This window comes from Thunnus albacares, chromosome 20, assembly GCF_914725855.1.
Source record: "Thunnus albacares chromosome 20, fThuAlb1.1, whole genome shotgun sequence".
NCBI lineage: Eukaryota > Metazoa > Chordata > Actinopteri > Scombriformes > Scombridae > Thunnus > Thunnus albacares.
The window spans coordinates 5,069,285-5,094,645 of NC_058125.1; the positions used below are offsets into that span (position 1 = coordinate 5,069,285).

The 25,361-nt window shown below is 40.0% G+C and overlaps 1 protein-coding gene across 13 annotated transcripts in view; it reads left to right on the top strand.

Annotated features, from left to right (window-relative positions):
* The window catches only part of abcc3 (ATP-binding cassette, sub-family C (CFTR/MRP), member 3), a 54,320-nt gene extending 29,451 nt beyond the window's left edge, over positions 1–24,869 (top strand). The window contains exons 9-31 of one of the 13 annotated variants that reach the window (XM_044336953.1): positions 885–1,062; positions 1,225–1,386; positions 1,609–1,701; positions 2,285–2,488; positions 4,938–5,084; positions 5,184–5,271; positions 5,643–5,709; positions 5,816–5,942; positions 8,387–8,563; positions 8,876–9,043; positions 9,618–9,801; positions 9,901–10,009; positions 10,331–10,487; positions 10,912–11,119; positions 11,684–11,994; positions 16,130–16,329; positions 17,846–17,972; positions 19,497–19,598; positions 20,151–20,297; positions 20,393–20,551; positions 22,603–22,769; positions 22,873–23,067; positions 24,000–24,869. In XM_044336953.1, coding sequence (XP_044192888.1) covers positions 885–1,062; positions 1,225–1,386; positions 1,609–1,701; positions 2,285–2,488; positions 4,938–5,084; positions 5,184–5,271; positions 5,643–5,709; positions 5,816–5,942; positions 8,387–8,563; positions 8,876–9,043; positions 9,618–9,801; positions 9,901–10,009; positions 10,331–10,487; positions 10,912–11,119; positions 11,684–11,994; positions 16,130–16,329; positions 17,846–17,972; positions 19,497–19,598; positions 20,151–20,297; positions 20,393–20,551; positions 22,603–22,769; positions 22,873–23,067; positions 24,000–24,111 — 3,589 coding nt within the window. In that variant the 3' untranslated portion in view covers positions 24,112–24,869. Of the gene's footprint in view, positions 1–884; positions 1,063–1,224; positions 1,387–1,608; positions 1,702–2,284; positions 2,489–4,937; positions 5,085–5,183; positions 5,272–5,642; positions 5,710–5,815; positions 5,943–8,386; positions 8,564–8,875; positions 9,044–9,617; positions 9,802–9,900; positions 10,010–10,330; positions 10,488–10,911; positions 11,120–11,683; positions 11,995–13,451; positions 14,364–14,536; positions 16,330–16,881; positions 17,685–17,845; positions 17,973–19,496; positions 19,599–20,150; positions 20,298–20,392; positions 20,552–22,602; positions 22,770–22,872; positions 23,068–23,999 lie in introns of those variants that run through there. The other 12 variants (XM_044336952.1, XR_006399322.1, XR_006399323.1 and 9 more) reach the window with 12 other exon arrangements.
* Positions 24,870–25,361: the final 492 nt, after the last annotated feature.

The following is a 25,361-nucleotide window of genomic DNA, read 5'->3' on the forward strand; positions in this document are numbered from 1 at the left end:
CGGACATTTTTTACCTTTATCGAAACTGTTTTGGGAACTGTAAATAATGTCATGCTGCTTCCACTCATTTCAAATAATAGAACTCGTGATTTGCTGAGCTGCTTTTTATATGACACAGAGTATCATCTGCAGCCTTTTCAAATACATTTCATGACTATGATTTTAATTCATCTGGCACAATAGAGAGCAAAATGAATATGAAGGAAAAATAAAGTAAAACTCCTCCAAACTGTAATATTCCAATTATTACAACGTCATTAGTAAATGGTAAATTGGGATGTTGACTGCCTTGGTCAGTATGTGAGGAAAACATGCAATGAAATACTGGGAATACTGATTCATTTAGATGACTACAGTTCAACATCTTCTGTAGATGTTTATAATAAATAAACTTTATTCATACATTTCAAAATAAGAAAAGTTAAAAGTAGTTAAAAGTACCAAAAAGTCAAGAACCTAAAATAATTATTTGAGGAAAACGCTAACAAGGAAAAATGTGATTTTTTTTTTTTATTAATTTGCCCAGAAATCTCATCTAGTGGTCCAAGTTTCCTGACTGTATTTTCTGTGCTGTCGGATCACCATCACCAACACGTTACTGCACACTAGAAGACCAGTGATTAAAATATATAACGTCTGATTTTAATGATGATGAGCATGTTACAAGGCAGAGATGTAAATTTGGTTGTGCTGACCCTCTCACAGCATGGAGGCAACAAGACTGCCAATGTGAGACTTTGAGAGTTCATCAGGGACTAGTTCTGTTGTCTAGCGACTGCTTGGTTTTTATTTTTGAGAGACATTTTGTACCTTTTTTCAGATTAGTAGTACAGGGGTGTGTGTTTAATCTAAAAGAAATGTTTTACTTTCTTTACCTTTTATAGGATGTTGATCTCGTTCACAAAGCAGAAGGGGGTTCCTGATTGGTGGGGTTACGCGCTGGCCTTCCTCATGTTCTTCACAGCCTTCCTGCAGACTCTGATCCTCCACCAGCACTTTCAGTACTGTTTTGTCACCGGCATGAATGTACGCACAGCTCTCATAGGAGCTATCTACAGAAAGGTACACAAACACAGTCACACCCGTTCAGTTTTTACTCTCAAAAATAGTTCAACATTTTCACGTCTTAGTTTTCTGACTGAGGTTTTACCACGTACATGCAGGAGATATAGGATTCTTCACAGAAAAGCAATTTATTGTTGTGTCCCTGTCCGTGTTCTTCAGGCCCTGGTGATAACAAACAGTGCCAAACGTTCATCTACAGTGGGAGAGGTAGTTAACCTGATGTCTGTGGATGCACAGAGGTTCATGGACCTCACCACCTTCCTCAACATGCTGTGGTCTGCTCCTCTTCAGATCATGCTGGCTCTATATTTCCTCTGGCAGGTACGTGCTCAAATCAAAAACACTGCAGATTACACACACAGGAAATGTCACAATCTCTCAATCATGTTTTGTAGAACAAAGTCACTAATAAAATTGTGGCATGGACATTTATTACATCTTTTGAATAGTGATGAATGTAACATTATGTCTATATTTACTTTTTGCATTGATGCTTAGTGCACTGGCTGGATGTGTGTTTAGTGACTGTGCTCTGTTTTACAGAACCTTGGCCCGTCTGTGATGGCTGGAGTGGCTGTCATGATCCTGCTGATCCCCTTTAATGCTGTCATTGCCATGAAGACACGAGCTTACCAGGTATGAACAGTCAAAGTGGACTTTCAGTGGCATAGTATCAATGATAGAATCATGTTATCCTTTTACACAGCTCTGGTTTTTAAATAAATTATTTCAAGCAAATTCTTAGTAAATTGTCCCCATAAAAACCGAAGTGCAAAAACAAGAAGTTGTGGTTTAGGTTTATGTGCCAAAGCATTTCACCGTTGGGTTAGGGGCAACAAGTTCCTGGAGTCTCTGCTAGTTACCTGGCAACCTCACAGTGACAATAACACCTCAAAATATTCCTTCTGTTGGACTCTCTTAGAAAAGTTCCTGCAGTCAAAACGCAACTTTGCACTCAAACAGCAGCCTTGGGTTTTTTAGAGAACAGTGTACTCAGGTCCAAACTGTCAGTTGTATCATTGTGTTGTATTCTGTCAGTTTGAATTCACTAATGTCCTTGCAAACTTCAATTCAAGTATCTGCAAGATAATTCTACGTTATTCATGGGGTTTGCACTTCAAATGTGTCACCTTTGTGTACTTTCTTTGTGTGTTCAGTTAGTTTCAAGTCTCTGAATTCATGTCTTGTCCTTGTCCCTGTACTCCTCTCCCTGTCTCAGGTGGAGCAGATGCAGTACAAGGACTCTCGTATTAAACTCATGAATGAGATCCTGAATGGCATCAAAGTGCTGAAGCTGTATGCCTGGGAGAACTCCTTCAAGGAAAAGGTTCTGGCCATTCGGCAGAAGGAGCTGAATGTCTTGAGAAAGACGGCCTACCTGGGAGCGCTGTCCACCATGGCCTGGACCAGCGCCCCTTTCCTGGTATGTTCACTTCAGATGTCTGGAAGCTGGCTTTCTTTCATCACACTCTGATTGGTCAGGAATGAAGCATGTCACAATTATCTGTGACCATTATTATTCTATTTTGTTATTCTATAAAAATAGGTTTTCCTGGTTTTAAATAGTTTGTAGGACAGAGATGTTAAGTGTGAGACCCAACAGCTCAGCTGCAGCTCCTGGGGAGCTGAGAGGACAGCAGCCGGCCAAACTACCTTCACCAGGCTGACTGACAGCAGAAATTTACTGAAACAAAATAGTTTGCATGTTGACTCCACAGGATGAAATTGACACTGTTTCTATTTATTGATTGATACGGTTAATAAGTTGAAAACACATACAGCGGGATATTTGGTTGATTTAAACAGCTGCCTGCTCAGTTTACGCTTCACTAAACGGGACAGAAACAGACTCGGAGCGAAAACAAACGCGGGGGGTCTCTGTGAGACTGTCTCTGATTCAGTGTGGACTGATACATTTAATAAAATGGAAGTGTATCTGTTCTGTGAGAAAACACTTTACAGTATGTGAATTAGCCGCCGCCTCTCTTTCCCACTGTTCAACAGGTGCTGGAGATAGGAGACTGTCATGTGCAAATGCCCCCTGCTGATTGGCTGGAATAGCATTGTGTGGCTCACTCCAAGCCACTTTATTTGTTTCTCAGTTACAGAGCCAGGGCTGTGTATGAACACCTTTTTTTTTTTTAGTGCACACACAGAGAGGACGGCCAGCAGACCTGGAGGAGATATTAACTGAATGTGACAAAACGTGTATTGAACAATCTTCCTCCAGAGTCACTGCCTCTAGCTTTAAGGCTTGTTAGAGGAAGTTTGATTGCTGTCAGGTAATCTTAATGAACTCATAAGTCAAGGTTGACAGTTGTAAATACAGTTTGGCAAGCGTTCAAATAGCCTAGTTTGCAGTCAGAAATGACAGAGGGCCTTGATTTGAAACTATTTTTTAAACATGGTGCAGAGAGTGGAGGAGGAGAATATTTGGGTGTAATTGATATTGTAATTGATATTTTAATAACTTGTTGTATATTAACGATGTTGAGATATTCAACAAAGACTGAGAATGTCACATCTTGGCATAATTGGTATTCGCCAAGTTCTGTAATATTAATAATATTAATTATCTGTAATATTATCTTAATGCATCTAATCTGATATTTATTCTGTATTGTACTTTAATTTTTATCTTCCTAAATAAAACAGCTACACAGTGCACATTTAAAATAAGTAATGCAATTGAAATGTTTTATGGTCTGCAAGCTCTACAGTAAGAAAATACAGCTGCTACTAAACACTTTCCTTTAGTATTTTGTACTGGTACCTAATGTCTGCTGCTTCACTCACACATAACGCTTCTTACTTTAGATCATTAAATAAAACTGAAAGGTGACGTTAACGGTCCAACTTTGTACAAGTGCTGCTTATAAGTGGAACACAGCAGCTGCATTTGAGAGTCAGTAGTAGCACATGTTAATACGAATCAGTATGCCGGTGGACCGGTTCTTCTGGTATATACTCCACTCAGAATCAGCATATGCCTCTTAAACAAGATGGCATGCCATAAGCCTCTTTTTGATCTCCGTGTCACTTGCGTGTTGTATGTTATGCTTGGACAGAGGACGGTCTGTGTGTATCTGTTGTGGCTGGAAAGTTTGGACGGGTTTGGTTTGGCCTGGATAATTATTCATATTATTCTAACCTTGTCATTTCCTTTCCCTGTTTAAGAATTTTTAACCTCATTAAGTCATTTAAGTTTCTTTTGTAACACTTGGATTATGCTGCACAAATATACAGTAATTGTGTGTTAAACTTGAGCTTTCTGTAACTTCAACCAACCGTTAAACTTGCTGGCAGAAAGGATGGTTAAATAATCTCACAACTGACGTTCCTCTCGACTTACCCACAACACCAGAGACATGTTGGGAATCATTTACCGCAAGGCAAAGCTGGCCAAGCTCAAGCGCAGATGCCAAAGCAACAGTAGACACCACTTTTCATCACCTGTCTGTCTACTGACCCAAATCATAACATGAGAGAGGTGAGCGTGACCTGATCCTGTTGGTCTGCTAGTTTTGTGTGAAGTAAAGCAGAGAAATATCCGCCATGACAACCAAGGCAATAATACGGGAGCAGTACTCCTCAGGTTTTATAAATAGGTTACATGACAGCGTTCGATTGATATCTTTGTCAGAGAGGTTTTACGTGTCAGATTAATGCACACTTTATCAGACAAAAGCTACTAGCATCATAAACCCTGTCCACTCTGTGATGTATTCACCAGCTGTTGATAATCAGGTCATTGCTGAGTCACCGGTTATTGTGCGAATGTGTTTAGCATCACAGCACTTACTGCTGCACATCTCTACAGTAAACCGATGGACCTCGACGTCTGAGTGGCCTGTTTGCTTATGTGTTTCCAGGTTGCCTTGACAACGTTTGCCGTGTATGTGACTGTGGATGAGAACAACATCCTGGATGCGGAGAAGGCCTTTGTGTCACTCTCGCTCTTTAACATCCTCCGGTTTCCTCTCAACATGCTTCCCCAAGTCATCAGCAGCATCGTACAGGTGGGAACAACTTCCTATTTTCTTTTCCTTTGAATTTTTTCTCCCCTTCCTCTTCTGTTTGATTTTATTAAGTGCTTGTGTGTTTATTATCTGTCCCAGGCCAGCGTCTCACTGAAGAGAATCCAAGGTTTCCTGAGCCATGATGAGCTGGATCCAAATTCAGTGGACAGAAAGAACACAGCCTCAGGTAAAATGAAACTGCTCCTGCTTTGATTAAAACATGTTCTCTCCTCCCACCCTTCCCAGCTTCAATTAATCCATTTTTGAGTTTGTTGTTATTCTATGTGTTTAGAACTGACTTAAATGAATGCCACCTAGAGAAAATGTGCATGACATCTCTTCATTGCATTGTGTAAAGTCAGCAGCCTGTTGAAATACAAGGGTTTATGGTGCAGAGTCACTTGTACCTTTCACCCAGTGACTCACAGCCAGAGGGGGCTTTGGATGACTTATATTACGGAAATGCTCCTGAGTTGTTTGTCCTGTCAGATCACATAAGCGCTGTCACCATTCAAAGGCACTACACCGTAAAAAGATTCACTTTTTGTCGTTCAACAGAATATTCAGTGACAGTCGTCAACGGGAAATTCACCTGGGGTAAAGAAGATCCGCCTGTTCTGCACAAGTATGTCACGATAAGCTTACTACAGTGTGTTCACACATGTCACGCGTTTGTGTTGTCATACCCGAGGCTGTTCTTTAACATGTGAATGTTGACTGTGTGTTCGTAGTATTAACGTGATGGCGCCCCAGGGCTCCCTGCTGGCGGTGGTGGGTCATGTCGGCTGTGGGAAGTCCTCCCTGATCTCTGCGCTGCTGGGTGAAATGGAGAAACTAGAAGGAGAGGTTTCTATACGGGTATAGCCTCATTTTCCCCGCTCTGTTTTTTAAAGCCAACAATGGATCAAATGACAGTGTGATGTGAAAGAGAGAGCTGACAAACTCACAGAGAATTATCACCCAACTCTGTAGTTCCCTTCATCTGCACAGAGCATTTTAGGGTCTTTCAGCTCATTGTTTCAGTTGTATGAACTGCAACTTTAATGTTTTGGTGTGGCCAATATCACAAATTTGAGTCAGGGGGCTTTACAATATGTACAACAGCACAACATCCTCTGGCCTTAGACTCTCGATTAGAAAAAGGAAAAACTCCCCCCAAAAAAACCACTGGAACAGGGAAAAAAATGGAAGAAACCTCAGAAAGAGCAACAGAGGAGGAATCATTCTCCCAGGACAGATAGACATACAATAGATGTTGTGTGTACAGAATAAAACATGAAAGACAAATCACAGAAGTACAGCATGGAAAACAGGTCTCACTGCTCTCATCAATCATGTGTCTAGCTGCAGCAGGCTCACTGTACACTACCTGCTCAGCACCAAACAGCAGACAGACACAGTTAGCAACTAGTGGAACATTTTGCTCCTAAAACAACCAGGAATCACTCAGGAGCCCAAAACAGCTAAAATGAGAGTGAATATTGAACTTGAACAAGCCTCCAAATGAATACTAATGTTGTCTGCTGGTGTAAATGTTGGCAGTTGTTGTTATTACAACTTCATAAGATGATAATATGCCAGTGTTGCCGCTCTCTGCTTGTTCTAGTGCCTCCAAGTGACCAAAAATAAATCAATTAACGCAGCTTTAATATTCTTATTAGTGTGCATTCAGAAGCCTTAGACCCTCAACCAACGGTAATAATAGTGCATCTCCAGAGGAAGAGCACAAACTGTAAATGCACCTGAAGGCATCGTTGTCAGATAACTTATTTTATAACTTATTTTTAGTCACAGATGAATCCTATGAGAGCAACATCTCTGTTTTACTTTCACGCTGTGTGCGCACACATTCACAAAGATGGAAAAAAGGAGGGAACCAGTCAGTCAGTTGGACTTTATTTATTTAGCACTTTATGCACAGGTTAGCTCATAAGTAGTGTAGAAAACGGATGAATGGTCAGTGCAGTTTAAAGTGTACTCAAGAAGGAGTGGAGAAAAAAAAGACAAATGTACACAGACTTTAAGATAAAATGCTAAAATAGATCAAAAATAAAAAGATTTACACAATAAATTCCGAGGTGTAGTCCATGCAAGTGATTTTAGTCTTTTTATAGACACAATTCTAAACTAACTAATAACCAGTGAAGAGTGTAAATACCCTTTATAATCCCACTTCTAATAATAAATATTACTAATAGTTATTTATTGACATCTTTCTATGTAGCTATAATGTAATCTTGCTGACTGTGAACTGACCCTTGTTGTGTCATTGAAGTTAATAAAGTTAGTTTACTGTTATTTATTCAGAAAGTCTCAATGAGATCAAAGTCTCTTTTACAAGAGAGACCTGTGGACAAATTGTGTGTATACAACATTACAACAAGACAATTCAGTCACACAAAGCAGTCTGTTCTGCAGTTCATTCCAGCAATGAGGTACATAGTACTGGAAACCAGTCCTCCCCAGTTCATAACTGGTATGAGGAACTGTTAAAGTGAACCTGTTCTGTGATCTGGTGTCATGGTTAACAGCTCTGAACTCAACTACGGATGTTAAATATCTGGACAGAAAGGTCCTTTAAATGAAAGCCAGGTTAAGTGAAGTAGTTCATGTGTGTACAATATGACTTCAGGCACTGACCTGCAAGTACAAACTAGGTTTTTTATAAAAACAAATATGTTTTGGAAAATGACAAACATAAGCACTAGCAATACCAATGATGTAAGAGACAAGCAAGCAGTCCTCTCAACCATGGTCACATTTGTTTTCAGTAAATATACCAGGGAATAGGGCTGCAAATAAAGAATATTTTTATTATCAAAACTGTCAAATGTTTTCTCGATTAATAGATTCATTGTTTGGTCCATAATATGTCAGGAAATGGTGAAAAAGTTGACCACTGTTTCCCAGAGTTTTGTCCCGACCAACAGTCCACAACCCAAAGATGTTCAGTTTACTTCATAAAAGACTAAAGAAACCAGAAAAAATATTTACATTTAGAAGCTGGGAATCAGAAAATATGGAGTTTTTTTTTTTTAATGACTCAAAACGATCAATTAAAGAAAATAGTTGTGGTTTAATTTAATAGCAACAATTAACCGACTAATTGTTGCAGCTCTACTGGGGAATAACAATAAATTTGACAATACATTTATAACGTCATAAGGTTGGTGTATACCTGTTCTCTGGAAACATAACACACGTTAATATCAAGTGAAAAACAAGCAGACCTTGTAGAGTCATATCAGAACCGTCACTAGAGGAAGTGGTGTGAAGAAAAGATTGTCGGTCTCTCTTCTCAGGGATCAGTGGCGTATGTACCTCAGCAGGCCTGGATACAGAATGCCACCCTGCGTGATAACATCCTGTTTGGGAAACCCTACAATGAGCAGAAGTACCGCTGCGTGCTGGAGGCCTGTGCCTTAACCCCTGACCTGCAGGTTCTGCCTGGAGGAGACATGACTGAGATAGGCGAGAAGGTACTGTCGTTTTCCCTTCTTTTAGTGAGGATCCACTTTTTGTTTCTGTTTCCAGGAATCAGCTTTGACTCATTTTTGCTGTTATTATGTCTGAGCTCTGTCCTCCATTTGAATGAGGGTTTGTCTTTGGAGAGCTTTTGTACATACTGATTTATTAGTAAAAAAAAAATCATTTCGTCTTAAACATGAGCAAAACAGCTGATTGCATGCATTCTCTTTATGTGAAATATTAGTGAATTTGGATACAGAGCAAATGCTAGAGCCTTTCTCTGTCTGCATGTTCACCCACACTGTTGTGTCTCCATCCTGCAGGGCATCAACCTCTCTGGTGGCCAGAGACAGAGGGTGAGCCTGGCCCGAGCTCTGTACAGTGATGCTGACGTCTACCTGCTGGATGACCCGCTGTCCGCTGTGGACGCTCACGTGTCCAAACACATCTTTGACAACCTCATCGGTCCAGAGGGGGCGCTAAAGGGCAAGGTGAGGAGAGTTTATGTCTAGTTTTTTTATGTTTTTCTTTTTGCTACTAAAGAAATGCTCACACACACATTAGTGAGATAAAAAGCCCCTGTAAACAACACTGCAGAGCCAAATTGACTTCCTCATCCACTGCTGAGGTTTTAATTTTTGTTAAGTGCTAGTTGTTCTACTTGTGATGTATGACATAGGCAATAGTTCTTGTGACTCTTCCCCTCTTAAACCTCCTGTAAATCTTGTCTCAGAATCTGATCAGACTCTGCTTGTGCAGCTCAAAGTAAGCGCTTTTTTTCAATACAGGAAGTTATGCCTTATCTTCTTCTCTTGAGAAGAAATTACATCTTATCAGTTTATTACATGTTTGTTTTTCATATTCATGACACCAATTTATGATAGGAGTTGCGTTAGTTCTTTTTTTTGTCTGCATTCTGCGGGGGAAGCGCACATATTATTGCACTGAATGTCAGAAGTTAAGCGTGTAATATAATGTTTGCCCATGTCTTTGTGTGGGTTTGGTTTGATATCATTCTGTGTTTGCTTTATTTGATCACAAAGTTTCTTTGTTGTTTGACTCCAGACGCGTATTCTGGTGACACATGGCATCAGCTTCCTGCCTCAGGTGGATAACATTGTGGTGATGGTTGACGGCAGGGTGTCTGAGATGGGCTCCTACCAGGAGCTGCTCAGACAGAACGGAGCATTCGCAGAGTTTCTCAGGAACTACGCGCTGGAGGACATCATAGAGGAGGACGAGGCAACTGGTAAAGTGAAAGTGAAAATCACATCAGTGTGGGTAAAAATAGATGACTGAGTTTGTTTGTTGGCAGTATAATATACAGTTTGTCTCAACGTTTTTAAAGAGGAACTAATCCAAGATGAGGAATTGTTCCCTGACGACGCCCTTAGCAACCACACTGACATGGTGGACAATGAGCCGGTGTTCAATGAGGCAAAGAGAAATTTCATAAGGTACAAACTGTAGTTTCTTTCTTAATTTGATTGCTTCACTTCACCCTGATGCATTTTTCTCTTTGAATGAATCTTTCATCTGATCAGTCAGCAGAGGCTTTTCACTAAACTCTAACCTACAATCAAGTCTGGCATCTAAAAAAAACTTTCCAACCTGCCTAAATTACCCATTGTGATTAACACAATGAAGCAGTGACTGACTGGGTCTTATTATTTGGTCTTTCACTGCACAGACTGAATGGTACTCTTTATATAATATCTTCCAAAAAGGTGCTGTACATTGACATGATTAGACTTGTTTTTTTTTCTCTCCCCTAACAGGCAGATCAGCATAATTTCAGCAGATGGAGAGAACCCCAGATCTCGCTCAGTGAGGAGGCACGGCTGCAGCCAGAGGAAACACGCAGAGCCGCAAGAGAAGAAGAAGCCACAGGAAGTGGAGAAACTCATCCAGGCAGAGACCACAGAAACAGGCAGGGTCGGTTCAGCCTCCCACTTGTCAGCTCCTTTCTCATGCATGTGGTCTTTAATTGATGTTTGTTTAACATATTATATTTCAGCAGGGCTGAAAGCTTGAGTTTGACACACAGCTGCACAATTAATCCAGCTGATGCCAACAGATTAAAAGATGCTGTATGTTGTCAGCTATAAGCTACCAATGTCAAGAACACTTCTCACATCTAAACATTTCAGATGAATGTTTTTAGTTTACCATCACCTGGTAGAGATCCCTAATACTGGCTCTGTTCTCTTTGCACCTTCAAACTGGCTCATTCACAATCCACAGTTTGTACTAACTTCAAACAATAGACAATGCCTCTCCGTCCTTTGTTTTGGTCTCCTAACCCAAACCTGGGCACATATGAATCTAATAACACCGTGGCTGTCCTCTCACTCACCAGGTGAAAACAAAAGTGTACCTGGAGTACGCCAAGGCGGTGGGACCGCTGCTGTCAGTGCTCATCTGTTGCCTGTACGGCTGCCAGAGTGCAGCAGCCATCGGAGCGAACATCTGGCTCAGTCAGTGGACCAATGACGCCTCGAGAAATCAGACTAAGGAGAACGTTCATATGAGGGTGGGGGTGTATGCAGCACTGGGCATTGCACAAGGTAAGAGACAGTCAGCTCCCTGTTTAGTTTTATGCATTTATTGTTGTTTATGTAAACAATGTTGTCCAAACTGCCTTTGGAAAAGGTGTGTTTCAAGGTTAATTTGTGCTGCCACGCTGCCACCATGGTGCCAAATACCACTTCCACCCACACAGCCTGTTGCTTCAGAGCACATTGAATTAAACTGATATGTATTTGCTTTCCAGCCAGGTGAAAGGTCTGCTTTTGATATGCCGTCATCCAGAGGACACTCACCAAAAATAGCTTTAGTGTCAAAGTAACTGCACAGATAATAACTGTGTGTATTCATACAGACAGAGTTCACCAGTACAACACTTAGTTTACATTGTGTTTTATTCATTTTTCATTGTTTCAGGTTTGATGTTGAATGCATGGAGGCTGTTTACATGATGCATAATGTTTCTTTTTCAGTGAACTGTTCAGGACAGATGCTGCATGTGTTTACTAGTAATTCCATTACTTTCTCAATCCACAACAAAACCTTCCTCTCTGATAACTTTCCCATCTCTAACTCCTCTTCCTCTGGTTCAAACCTCATCCCAGGTATCCTGGTGCTCATCTCTTCATACACATTAGCCACGGGAAACATCGGCGCAGCCAAGAAGCTGCACCATAACCTGCTCGCCAACAAACTTCACACACCCCAGTCTTTCTTTGACACCACGCCTATAGGACGCGTCCTCAACCGCTTCTCCAAGGACATCTACGTCATAGACGAGGCTCTGCCCTCCACCGTGCTCATGTTCCTGAGCACCTTCTTCGTTTCTCTCTCCACCATGATAGTTATCATTTCCACCACTCCCATCTTTGCCGTTGTCATAGCACCCCTGGCTTTCATATACGTCTTTGTGCAGGTACTCTTCCAAAAAGACTTCGGAGGAAAATGTTACTCATGTGCCAGATGATCCTTTGTGTTCCTCTTTTCTTTGCAAACATGCAAATCTGTGACTCTTCCTCTTCCTGGAATGGCATGCCGCATGCATGTTGTTGCAGCTACTTTTTTAACCTTTCAATTTTTGGCTTTTGTTTCTCCGTAGCCTGCGATGTTGTCCGTGATGAGTATTTGCTGCTGTTACTATCTCTTTTTCAATCATGAATTCACTTTCCTCTCTCCTCAGCCAGAACATTTCCTGTCCTGCCCACAGCCTGCTTCTACATTCTTGTACACCCATGCACAAACAAACACTCCCAAAGACATGCAATCTGTCAAATTGAGCAATACAGCCTGGCCCCAGTATGCACACATTACACTGAAGCTAACCCCAATGTATAACAGTATCTGACAGTTTCACCAAAAGTAGTGTGGCTCAGTCTTACATGATCCAGAACCTCCCTCTAGTGGTGGACAAGTGTTACTACAACTGAATTAACTGGGTTTACTGTAGGCCAGTCTAACTGCAGGGTGTCTGGATTTATTATAGGGATTACACAAGTGAAGTCTATAGAGCTGTTAATGTCATCAGTGTGTAATGTTTAGCTTATACATGGGAGAGAGTGGTTTTTGTTTTGATAGAAAAACGGAGCAGATTTGAACTCAGTTCTCTGTTGGGATAATTAATAAGTAGTGGGTTAGTGTATTTGTTACAAAGGACCAGTTTTAGAAAATAAGTTTCAGAAAATAATAAATGCACATACAATGACCAAATGTCCTCATAGGTAATTGTAAATAAATAATAATAGAATTACATGGAAATGAGCAGCTTTTCTATATTATTTTTGGGTGTGATAGTAACAATTCAAGAAATGCTTGAAACTACACTATGTCTCACACACACACACACACACCAGTATCTTGCATCAATAATACCCAATCAACACTGCTCTCATCAACTTTAAAAGCAGCAGAGCCACTGTACATTTACTGCTGTGTAAATTACAAGAGAAAACTGCCCTGAGATGCGTGTCACAAAGTGAAGATATGTTGCCCACAAAGGACAAATATGTAATGTCCCTGTATGGGCTGAATTTACTGTTCTGGAAATACTGAAATCCCTGTGGGTAAAGACACAACATTTAAGCCATATAGTCTGAGCAAATACTATTAAGATTGTGTTAATATTAGAGCTGGCTGGTAGCTTGAGCCTCCATGGCAGTATACATAAAATGGAAAAGGGACAAAAACCTGAACTGTGTCTTGTTTTCAGTGTCCTGAGGTGTTAAAGCCACAATCAAGTGTTAAATGTGACTTTTAGCACATTTAGCACTACTGTGAAACGTACTGTGAAACGTACAGGTACCCTGCAGTGACAGTGAAAGCTGCTGTTTAATGAAACATAGAAACAAGGGACGGGTCCTAATCCATTTAACGCAGGTGTTATTGTGTTGTCACACTTGATCCCCTCCCCTTTCCCCTCCCCTCCCCCCTTCTCGCAGGTGTGCTGTTGTTGATTAACTGCCTGTTGTGCCGGGCCTACAGTATGCTGCGGGCAGCCAAGCTCACACACCACAACATGCTTCAGGGGGTCCTGCGAGCACCGCAGGCCTTCTTCGAGAGCACCCCCACTGGGCGGTTACTAAACCGCTTCAGCAAAGACGTGGATGCTATAGACTCCCACATCCCAGAAAATATTGACATATGGATGCGCACTTTCTGGTACACACTGAATGTGCTGCTCATATGCTCTGCCCTCACCCCAATGTTCCTCATAGTCATAGCCCCGTTAATGGTGTTCTATTGGTGGGTTCAGGTAAATAGGAAACGAGTCTGCTAACTCATTAATACAACATGCATGTCTGAGAGTGTTGTTGAGTGTGTGTGCTATAGACATTTGCATGTGGTTGAAGTGATGATCACTGCTGTTGTAGTGCTGTAGTTGCAACATGGTTTGGTCTCTGCTAGTCCACTAGTCATAGCCGGCCGTGCTCTTCAGTGGGTCACTGGCCAGTCTGTAGTTTGACACAGTCGCAGCACTAGTCAGTAGCTCCACATGGTTCATTTGGTTACACCAGTAATCTTTGGGGGATTTACTATGCAACAAAACATAACATTTAAATCTGGATTCTGATGTCATTGGCAAATTGAAATTTTACTTTGATTACAACCAATTCTCAAAGCTCCGGAGGCAGAAATAATCTGACTGTTGTTATATATCTGTGTGCCAGTCAAACAGGAGCACGTTCTCCAGTCAATTTAAGCTGGACAGGAAGACATTTCACTGCTCATCCTAGAGGCTTCATTAGGACTGAGCTGTTGCATGCTGCTAACTGAGAACAAGCCGTACTTGTAAGTTTTTAGGTTAATATTTTGTCTCTTGTAGATGAATTCTTTTAATCGTCCGTCTAGTTTCAGAGCAGCCGTACTTACTGACCCACAATGACTTTGAATCCCAGGGGGGACCTCTTTGCCAGTCAGACTTCCCAGATTCTGTAGCTACAGTAACTTCTTCTGCCACTTAGGTTATTCCTGCCACTGGAGCAGCTCAGTCTAACATCCATCTGACAGTGGTTTTGGTGTGAGAGCCGAGTGAACCGGCAGCTGGAGAACAGCAGTTGATAATAATGGTGTGTGTGTAGCGTTCATCACTGCAGTATTGATTTCTTTCTTTTGTTGTTTTGTTGGTTTTTTTTTTTTATAAATGACACTAATAATAATTGAATCATTCACCAATTTAGCACAATAGTTTTGCCAGTATAATTTAGAATTGATGTTGATTACTGTAGGATCTTTGTGTTTGACTAATTCAAACGGATCAAATGGATCATCGTATTCATGTATTGTATTCATTGAGGATAAGAGTGTAGGAGGTCAAAGAAAAGGTTTGCTTTTAGAATATCATTTATAAGCATTTGAGGAGCATTTCAGATTGAATATGTTCTACACTACTCCATTTAGTCCACGAAACACACTCCCATACCTGACCTCAAGATGGCACAGTTTGGCACATTTCTGCAGTTACGTCTGGTTCACAACACTGTACAGAGATCAGACACTTTTAGCAGTTTGGCAAACCTAATTAGATTTCAGTCTTTCAGTTAGACAAACAGCTCAGCAGTCACTCAGTAACACATTTCATATAACTTTATACAATGTAAGGTGCTTCACAGTAAATGGGGAAAACATATTAACAAGATTATGAAAAATAACGAATCAAACTTCAAAGTGACTATAAGGAACATTTTTGTGTAAAAGCATCTCTGTTAAACATTATTTTAAATTCAGAAATCAATTTGAAAAATGATTGAAGCAGAGATTCATGGGGTGTTTTAGGGTCTGTCTGCTCAACATTTACACTAACCGGACCTTCCAATGACTAAAATCAGCTATAATAACACAAGCTAACCTTCATATTATTCCCTTGGCTTCATCATAACATCTACACTGCATGGCCTTCGTCTTCGCTGCATCTTGTGTCTTACTGTCGGAACTTTCCTTTGAATCATACGCGGTGAAATTCTGCAAATGAAAAAACCAAACTACTCACTAAAACAATATGATGACACATACTTTAATATTAAGGGATACAGCTTTGTTGCTCAAAGCTTTTTAACATTTTCAAAATAATTGTGGTTTTTTTTTATTAGACTGTAAATTTGATTTTGATGCAAAAATGTGTATAATGAACAACAAAACACCTGCAGTTTAACCTCAGCAGCGCTGTAGGCTGCTATGGGTCGCATAAATATTGTTTACTGTAAATTGTTAAGCAACAAATTGTTACTCTTCCTTTGATTATGTTGTTAATCTGTTTACATGCAGCATAGAGTGTCAAACATTACTGAGCGATACTGAAGAGGTGATTTGCATGTAGACTGAACTCTCTGAGGAGCTTATGTAACATTAGCTGGCGTCTCATCAACAATGTGAAAATTGGAATACATACGAGCCCTGCAGGTGTTTCGTTAACACAAGCTTTCTTTATTACTCTGGGTGCGTGTGACTGCTTGCGTGTGTATGTGTGCATCATAATTGTTTTTTGAATATCTCAGCCTTTGTAATGTCTTGTTCGGTTGTAATGTTCTGTTTGTTTCTCTCCCCCTCAACACCTGTAGAGATTTTACGTTGCCACGTCACGGCAGCTAAAGCGTCTGGAGTCGGTCAGCCGCTCTCCCATATACTCCCATTTCTCTGAGACCATCACTGGCTGTAGTGTAATCCGAGCCTATGGCAGACACTCTGCCTTTGTTCTGATGAGTGATATGAAAGTGGATGAGAACCAAAAGAGTTACTACCCTGGTATAGTGTCCAACAGGTACGTGTCCTGTTTCAGCTCAGGAAAACAGCAGCTGTGTTCCAGTGTTTGACTCCAGATGGCAGTTGTTAAAACATAAACCTGTCATATTTCAAAGGAAAATGCAAATCAATAGGAGCATTTTGATTGCATGTCATGTTCATAAACATCTTGTCATACTTCAGATTAAAATAAGTAAAACAGCTGTGAATTATTAGAAATGCATGATTTGGGACTTAAAGGGATAGCCCAACGTTTTGGGAAATAAGCTAACCAAATAGGAAGCTATAAAGACTGAAAGTAGGGGGAAATGACTAACTTCCAACCACAACTCATTGTCTTTTATTAAACAAACAAGATATAATGTGGTAATTGGTTAGCTGAGGTGCTGGTAGCTAGCCAGGCTAGCTCTTTCTGTCTGCTTCCAGTCTTCATACTAAGCTAAGCTAACAGTCTCCTGGCCCCAGCTTCATATTTAACAGAGAGGCATGAGAGTGGTATCAATCTTCTAATGTTACTGTCTTCAAGAAAGAGAATAAGCACATTTTTTTTTCTGCAAGGAAAATGAAAGTGGATTCTGGCATGATTTTAATTTGGCAACCAGTCAGAACTTCAGGACCCAGAAATCTATGTTGTGCAATTATACACAATACAGAAGGGACGTGCTCATATCAATAAACAGGATGTTGGTCTACCTTTGTTTCCAGCTTCTAGCTAAATTAAAGTGCCAGTCTTTTCAGACTATAGTGGCTGAGAGAAAACATCTCAACACTGGAACACAGCTGCTCACAGTTTCAATCAACACTTACACACCAGAAGCTCAAAGACACATCACTGCAGAGGGATGACTTCACTCAGCTATATAACAGACATATATATGATCAGTGTTCACTTACTGTACAGTACACTGAGTATACAGTGCTTACAGTATCTGACTGTAGACCTTTATCTCTTTATTTCACTTTATAGACCTTTTTCACAGCAGAAATTTTGAGTAGTACAAAAAAGCACAGGTGTAACTAAAAACATTAATGATGCCTCCAGTTCTTCTAAGTGTCCATGAGTCAGGATGTGTAATAGCAGGAAGTGGAACACTTTCATGAAACAAAGCCATCATTAATACTATTAATTACACCTGCTGCTTTTCCTCTCACAACACGTCAAAATGTCTGCTTTGAAAAGGGCCAATAATGATTGATTAGCATGTGAAAGCAAATTAATCATTTAAATCAACAATGAATCATAACTTTGAGGCATGCTACAGTGATAAGTGATGTCACCGCAGGTGTTTTCAATCAGTAATCAAGACACCAGCTGTGACATCACTAATTGGAGTGTGACCAGAAGTGCAATATGCCTGATTATTTGTAACTAGTGTATGTGACTCAGTGCTGATTTAGCCTGTAGTTTAACATACGTGCTCATCTGAATACTCCTGAGTTCCTCAGTTCTCTGTTAGCTCTGACTTCTTATATCTGCCCTCATGACAGGGTCTGTCTATGCTGCTGTAACGCTGCTGTAATACTCTGTCATACAGGTGGCTCGGGGTGCGTATAGAGTTCATTGGGAACTGCATTGTGTTGTTTGCTGCTCTGTTCGCTGTGACTGGAAAGGAGAGTCTGAACCCTGGCCTCGTGGGTCTGTCAGTGTCCTACGCTCTACAGGTACGCTGCAATCTACTCACTGTAATACGATCTACCGTAGCTTTTATATATGTATATATATATACTCTGCTTGGAATAATAGTATGTGTCTAATATGTTTTTTCCTCAAAACAAGTTCAATTACCTCCTTAAAAAACTCAAAATTCCATCTAGTCCTTCTCCCTCATTGAAAAATTCACAATCTCTGAATATGCAAATATTGTTTCAAAAGTTTAACTGCTGGACACAAGATGTCTCCCACTTCACTCTAAAGTCCATTCTCAGTGTTTGTGCACTGGAGGCTTCAAGTTTCCACATCACACTTGTGTAAGTCGAGTACTGGACCAGGATTAGCCTCCAAACTAGTTGTGATGTCACAAGTCATGATCATAGGCCCGCCCCTTGATCAGATTTTCAGTGAGTACAGAGAAACGTTCCTCCGTCAGCAGATGAAAGTGAAAACAAACTCTGTACATACATCATTCTGCACAATGAAGCTCAAATATTCAACTGAAGGAACAAGAAACAAAACACATTTTTGAGCAGAGGGGGACGTTAACTCAAATGACTTAAATCAGCAGCTAAAGTTAGTTAATGTTTTTCTTAGCATAGACAGAGAAAGATGTTACCAGTAATGACTTTAAAGCTGCAATAATCAATATTTTTAACAATGGGTCAAATGAATACATGTAATGTGAAGGCTGTCACTCATAGTGAGACTCACAGAGAATTATCACAACTCTGCAGTTCAACTCAGTTCAAAGAGCCTTTTCTCCTCTTTTGGCTAACTGTTATTGTTTTTCTGGTCCACAAACTGTGCTCTTATCAACCTCATTTTCACCTGCAGCAGGCAGCTGCTCTCAGTGAAACAGCTGAGATAAACCCACAGTAAACTACCTGCCCAGAACCAAACAATGTCAGTGGTTAGCTGGAGAACACAGTGGAACATTTAGACTAAACAGTAAAAAGGAGAGGGAGCATTGGCCTTATATTCAGACAGAAACATGAATCCAAATGAATGCAAATGATGCTCATTGTCTGCTGGGTGTGTAAATAGACACATTTGCCATATGTCAGTGTTGCCCCTAGTTGGCCAAAATAATAAATGAATGCAGCTTTAGCTTCAGCACTAATTATCTCTTATCAGAAGCAGTATCTATTGTAGAGCTGAAACAATTTCCTATTGAATCAATTAACAGAAAATAAATTTTAAATAATTTTGATAATTAATTAATCATTTAAGTATTTTTTCATGCAAAAATATAAAGTATTTGATGGTTCTGGCTTCTCATATGTCAGAACTGTCTGCTTCTCCTTATCTTGCTTTTTTGTTTGGGTTTTGGAGTGAAAAACAAGACATTGTAATATATAACCTTGGGTTCTGGGGTATTTTTCATTATTTTCTGATGTTTTACAGCCCACATCATTAACTGATGAATCAATGATGAATATAATGATTAGTTGCAGCCCAAATCCACTGCACCCTAACAGATATACAGTAGCACCTGAGGTAGTAACACCTTCCAACCTGTCCTGTTTTTGTAGGTGACCATGTCTCTGAACTGGATGGTGCGAATGACTTCAGATCTGGAGAGCAACATCGTAGCAGTGGAGAGAGTGAAGGAGTACTCTGAGACAAAGACAGAGGTATGTGGCACGTGCGTACATACAGGATGTGGCTGCGTCTGTCTATTTGTCATAATCGACAGAAGTTGAAGCTCGACTCCGCATGTGTTTGCTTTCAAAATGAAATGATGTTGGCTTCGTGCTGCAGGAACTTTTGCAATTAAAAAAGTAGGAATTTACCCACATTCCAAAAAAGTGTCCTGCTGCCAAGTCATGTTCTCAAACAACAGAGCACCTATAAACTATTAACTAGATCCAGAAAAGTTGTATCACCTTGTGCCAACAGGGGCCCCTCTGTTGCATGAGATAAACAGGGCATTTGTACTGTACACAATGTACTTTTTCAGCTGCAGCCATCACAGTATGTGCCCCTTCTGTAGCTGGTATAGTTCTTAGTGAAAACCTTTGTTGGGAACATCCCAGAGGTGAAATAAATGTTTGGCAGCCAGAGCGCAAGCAGAGAGCTCCAACTCTTTTAGAGTGATAAACAAATCAGTTGTGCTAAAAGCCAAGCAGGCTAATGAGTTGTTCAGAAAGTTTTCCTAGTCCGAAATGCTGCGTTTGTGTTCACAGGCCCCCTGGGAAGTGGAGGACAAGAAGCCCCCTCCTAATTGGCCCATGCAGGGGAACGTGGAGTTCCACAACTACAGCGTTCGGTACCGAGAGGGACTGGACCTGGTCCTGAAAAACCTTACACTGAGCGTCAAAGGAGGAGAGAAGGTGGGGATGGTGTGAGAAGGGGATCAGTAGAGGGTTGTGGTTGAACACAGTGGCGTCACTAATCACAGCATTGCTTTATGTACGTGTCTGTGCAGATTGGTATCGTGGGTCGCACAGGCGCCGGCAAGTCCTCCATGACGCTCTGCCTCTTCCGATTGCTGGAAGCTGCAGCAGGAGAGATCGCCATCGATGAGGTTAAGATATCAGAGATAGGCCTGCATGACCTGAGGTCCAAACTTACCATCATTCCACAGGTACACAACACACACTCACACACATGAAAACAAACAAAAAAAAACTAGTTTTACAGAAGTCAATCCTCAAGCCTGTCAGCAATATTTCTGACTTGAAGCTACTGATAGTCAATATTCTTTGTCACAGTTTTCCCCAAATGTTGTTCTTGGCAGACATTTCTGGAATAGTGTTTGGGTCAGTGGTTGTCAGTCATGTCTCTGTGGCTCAAGCTAATAAAACAATGAGTGGAAATTTCACTGCAGAAAGGAATAGAGTTGTGAAGTGGAGCTGCTGTTTCTGGAAGTGTTTTATCTAATCCTGTATTTCTATTTCAAAATTATCTTTAAACAATATCAATCTTTTAAAGAAAATTACTTGACACAGAAACCTGGGACCCTGTGATAACTATACAGGTTTATGTTATAGACATTAGTTTTAATTATTTCAACTTTGTCTCTGAGACAGTGGTTTAATGTTTTGTCTGTCAGTTTGGCATGGCAGATGGCTTTAAATACTACAATACCCATGAGCCTCAGCCATAGTTGCTATGGAGAAGAAGTCAGTCAGAAGCACTAATCAGAGCGCTAATGAATTCTAAAGGCTTGGTTGTTGCCGTTGTAACAAAATGCAGCACTAAAGTTGCTGAATTCATCCCAAATCAACCCAGAAATAAAAGTGAACTGATTTAAGCTGCAGATTGAAAAATCAGTTTTCTCAACATCGTAATCTTCAGCTTCCTCCCGTTAGCAGCGCACAAAATTTTAATCTCTGTGATTGGATGTGTCTTGTTAAAATGCACTTTGGGAGTCGTAGTTAACTTAAACCCCCAAATTTTATGCACACAGTCTTGTACCTTTGATACTTTATCAAAGAACCAGATATTCTAACGCAGTTGTTCATCTTTTGTACTAACGATTTAACCAAGAGAGTTCTATGTTGAATTAATGAATTTTTACTTCCTGGAGTTAATTTTCAGATAAAAATCTGTTCTAATCATTTTTTATCAGGAGGTTAATATATCTATAATATGTAACTATTCTGCATTAAAATGTCTAAAAACAACTAGACCTATGTTATCTATTTTGATGAGTTACATTATCCCAAAAATTTTCCAACAATTTCAAACCCAGAGAAATCTGTAATTGTAATCAAGGTCAACTGTCTGTGTCATTTGGTCGCCTGTCAGTGGAGTCATACCCCTCTACCAAAGAATATAAGCTCCCAAGATGCATGCGACGGCGTTGTGGTTGCCTGCCACAGTGGCGTCTACCAAAGAGTATGTGCATACAAGTTAATACATTGGCGTTGTGGTTGTCCGCCAGAAACTATCATAAAGTTTTAAACCACATTTTTATGATCAACTTTTTAGATCTTGGTCATTTTTAACTATATGTTTTAACCAGATGAAGGATTTTAGCCATCAGACGTCTGGAACTTAAGTTATCAGAGAAACAAGCTGAGCAAACGTTAGCAGCAGCTCAGCTAGCAGCCCCTCCCGCACATACTGTGTCCACCGAACAGCGTCGTTTTTTTACGTTAAAATGCTTTATTCAGTGTTTTTACCTGTTTTAATCTCAGGGTTTGTTTTGGAGAGGAGGTAGAAATTACATATTGTGTGTTTAAATCCAAAAAATATATTGTGTCTGCCTAAAAGTCAACCAGCCAGTCGACAGTAAATTCATAGGAAAACTGCCAAACATTCTTTGGTTCCAGGTTCTCAAATGGGAGACTTTTTGTTTTATATTATAGTAAAGTGAACATCTTTGGATTTTAGGTAGTTGGTTGTACAAAACCAATAATTTGGAAAATTGTAATGAGCTTTTTACACTTTTTCTGACATATTTTAGTCTAAAAGACAATTTGATAAATAAAATAATAATAAATGAATCAATAATGTAAATGTATACAAAATATTTATTGCTGCCACCATAGAAAACTCTCTTCTCCTATTGCACATGACTAGAAGCTTGAAATTACAGTAAGACAGACTGTCCACTAAACCAACACAGTTGGGTTGCATCTGTGTTTTTGTCTCTCTTCAATGACTTCAAAAGTCTTTTCTCTTCCGCAGGAGCCTGTCCTGTTCTCCGGGACACTGAGGATGAACCTCGATCCCTTCGAGAAGTACAGTGATGAAGAGGTGTGGAAAGCTCTGGAACATTCTCACCTCCACAAGTTTGTCAGCAACCAGCAGGCAAAACTGGAGCTGGAGTGCTCAGAGGGAGGAGAGAACCTGAGGTAAGCTCAGAGGAAAAGAGACGAAGACGAGTGAAGCAGTGTTTGTGTCTGCTCAGTAAAGCTTCTCTGTAACTCTGTGTCTCATAATCTGCTGTGTCTTCAGTGTGGGTCAGAGGCAGCTGGTGTGTTTGGCTCGAGCTCTCCTGAGGAAAACGAGGATCCTCATCCTGGATGAAGCAACAGCTGCTATCGACCTGGAGACAGACGATCTCATCCAGTCCACCATAAGGACTCAGTTTGAAGACTGCACCGTCTTTACCATCGCACACAGACTCAACACAATTATGGATTACACAAGGTTAGATACAGTAGTTATGAATACTTGCTTTAAAGGAAAAGTCCACCATAAAATAACAAATAATCGTCAGAAAGCATTCTGGATATAAATTGAAATAAAATGTGTTTACCATAAATACTGGCTCATAAGCCCCTTTAAATGTTATGACAATTAAACATGTTGGTCTCATTTCTGAATAAGCTGCAGACCTGCTAACATTTCTGTGACACATCCCATCATAGCACAAGTCCGTATGAAATGCCGTCAGATTAAAGGACCAGTGTGTAGGATTTAGTGGCATCTAGTGGTGACGTTGCAGATTACAACCAATTGAATACTCCTTACCCTCCCCTTCCAAGTCTGTAGGAGAACCTATGGTGGCTGCGAAACTCGCAAAAAATGCAACAGGTCCTCTCTAGAGCCTGTGTTTGGTTTGTCAATTCTGGGCTGAATGAAATATCACGTGAGCATTGTGGCTCTCTTCATTATGGTCCAAGCCATGACAAATATTTAATATATAAGTAAAAGAAACTTATGTCTGAATAATAAAAAGTCATCACTTTAACAGATAGACAAAGCCAAAAATGTTACATATTCCATGCCTGAAAGGGATTCTAGGAATGTGTGGAACATCACAGATCAAAGATATGTTGTATATTATACATACTGTATGTAAATATAACATGTATAAATGTGCATATCCTTTATTTTGTTTTATCTTAAAAAATCTGAATAAAAATTCAGAATTATTCTACCTTGTAAACTTTGTAAATAGCCTGTGTGGTGAAACTGTACTTGCAGTTAATTATGATTATGGCAGTAGTTAAAATTGAATTTAATGATGTGCAACATAGTAATAAGGTGAAATTTTCCTTTAACACATATTGACAGACATGAAAACAGACAGACTATGTGAATGAGTCATTTTCTCTTCTCTCTCTCTCCCTGTGCAGAGTGCTGGTGTTGGACAAGGGACAGATTGCAGAGTTTGACACTCCTACAAACCTCATATCACAGAGAGGAATCTTCTATGGCATGGCTAAAGACGCAGGAATAGCACAGTAGAACCACCTTCTTGTCATAAACCTGGGTTGAGGATCAGCTCAGTTCAGTCTGACTCTGAACTTCAAACCTGGCAGTGGAACTGAAGAGTACCTTTGATGTGCACTTGGTATTTTTTCAGGGCACTTTACTGCGCGTTTTGAATTCAGCTTGAGGCCAAGCCTGAACTCCTTTGCAGACTTGAATCAATTAGCATTTGCAAACATTTCTAGTGTTTGTCTGAATCCACACCAGGACACTTACATACTCTTTTGTGATTGTCTTAAGTTTCTGGCACTGACTGTATCGTCCTGTGTGGCAAACACCGTCAATTTGGCATCTACAAATAGGAAGGAATAGGAAGTAAATAAGTGAAAACAAGCCATATTTGCAAAAACTAGTTGATCCAAGTCTGACCTTTAGTGCCTTCTGCCAGTGGGATGAAGAAAGCCAGTGAATGTATCATTTTCTAATCGGCTGTCTGCTGCAAAACAAACAACAAAAAACAAAAAAAGGAGGAACTTTTTTATTTTATTTTTTCTACAAAGAAAAATACTGTGCCACTGTACTGTCCTCTTAAAAAAAGAAACATACACTTTTGTGATAAACCCACTTATTTTTGTACTGTACCATTATTTAAGCTACTTTTTAAAGATTTGTCTCATCTAGGGAAGTTTGCTCAGTTTAAATATGTGATTCTATTGTGAACCAAATCTATAAAAACTTGAATTCTGTATCACCAAAATATTAAATATGATGCCTTTATTAAAAAAGAAACGGAGGTTTGTGTGCTGTCTTGTAATTATACATTGTGAGAAGTAATTGATGTATTCATTAAAGGGGCACTCCACAATTTTACACATGGAGGTCAGTTTGTGAACGCAGTTAAAAAATGTGTTAATAATGCCGATGATGTCATCATGGGGTTTTGAGAGTGCACATTTTTAACAGAAAACCTGAGTCACAAACTGGGGTTTTCAAAAGTGGCCATTTAGGCAGGGAAGGTCTAGCAATGACAGTCTATTGTGTTGCATTATGGGAACTGTACAAACTTTCTTGAGTTTGACCCATAATAAGGACTAACAGTCATGATATGTCGGTCTCTGCTGCTTAGATTTTGACCGTTCTCCTGTCTTTCAAGATTCCCTGAACTTTATGGAGGTCCAGCACTAAATTGCTCAAGTATCCCTTTAAGAACAAAAAATCATAGTCCAGTTGGTATAATGTGTAAACTTGAAGTAAACAAATCACATGCTTTATTGAAAATTTATATG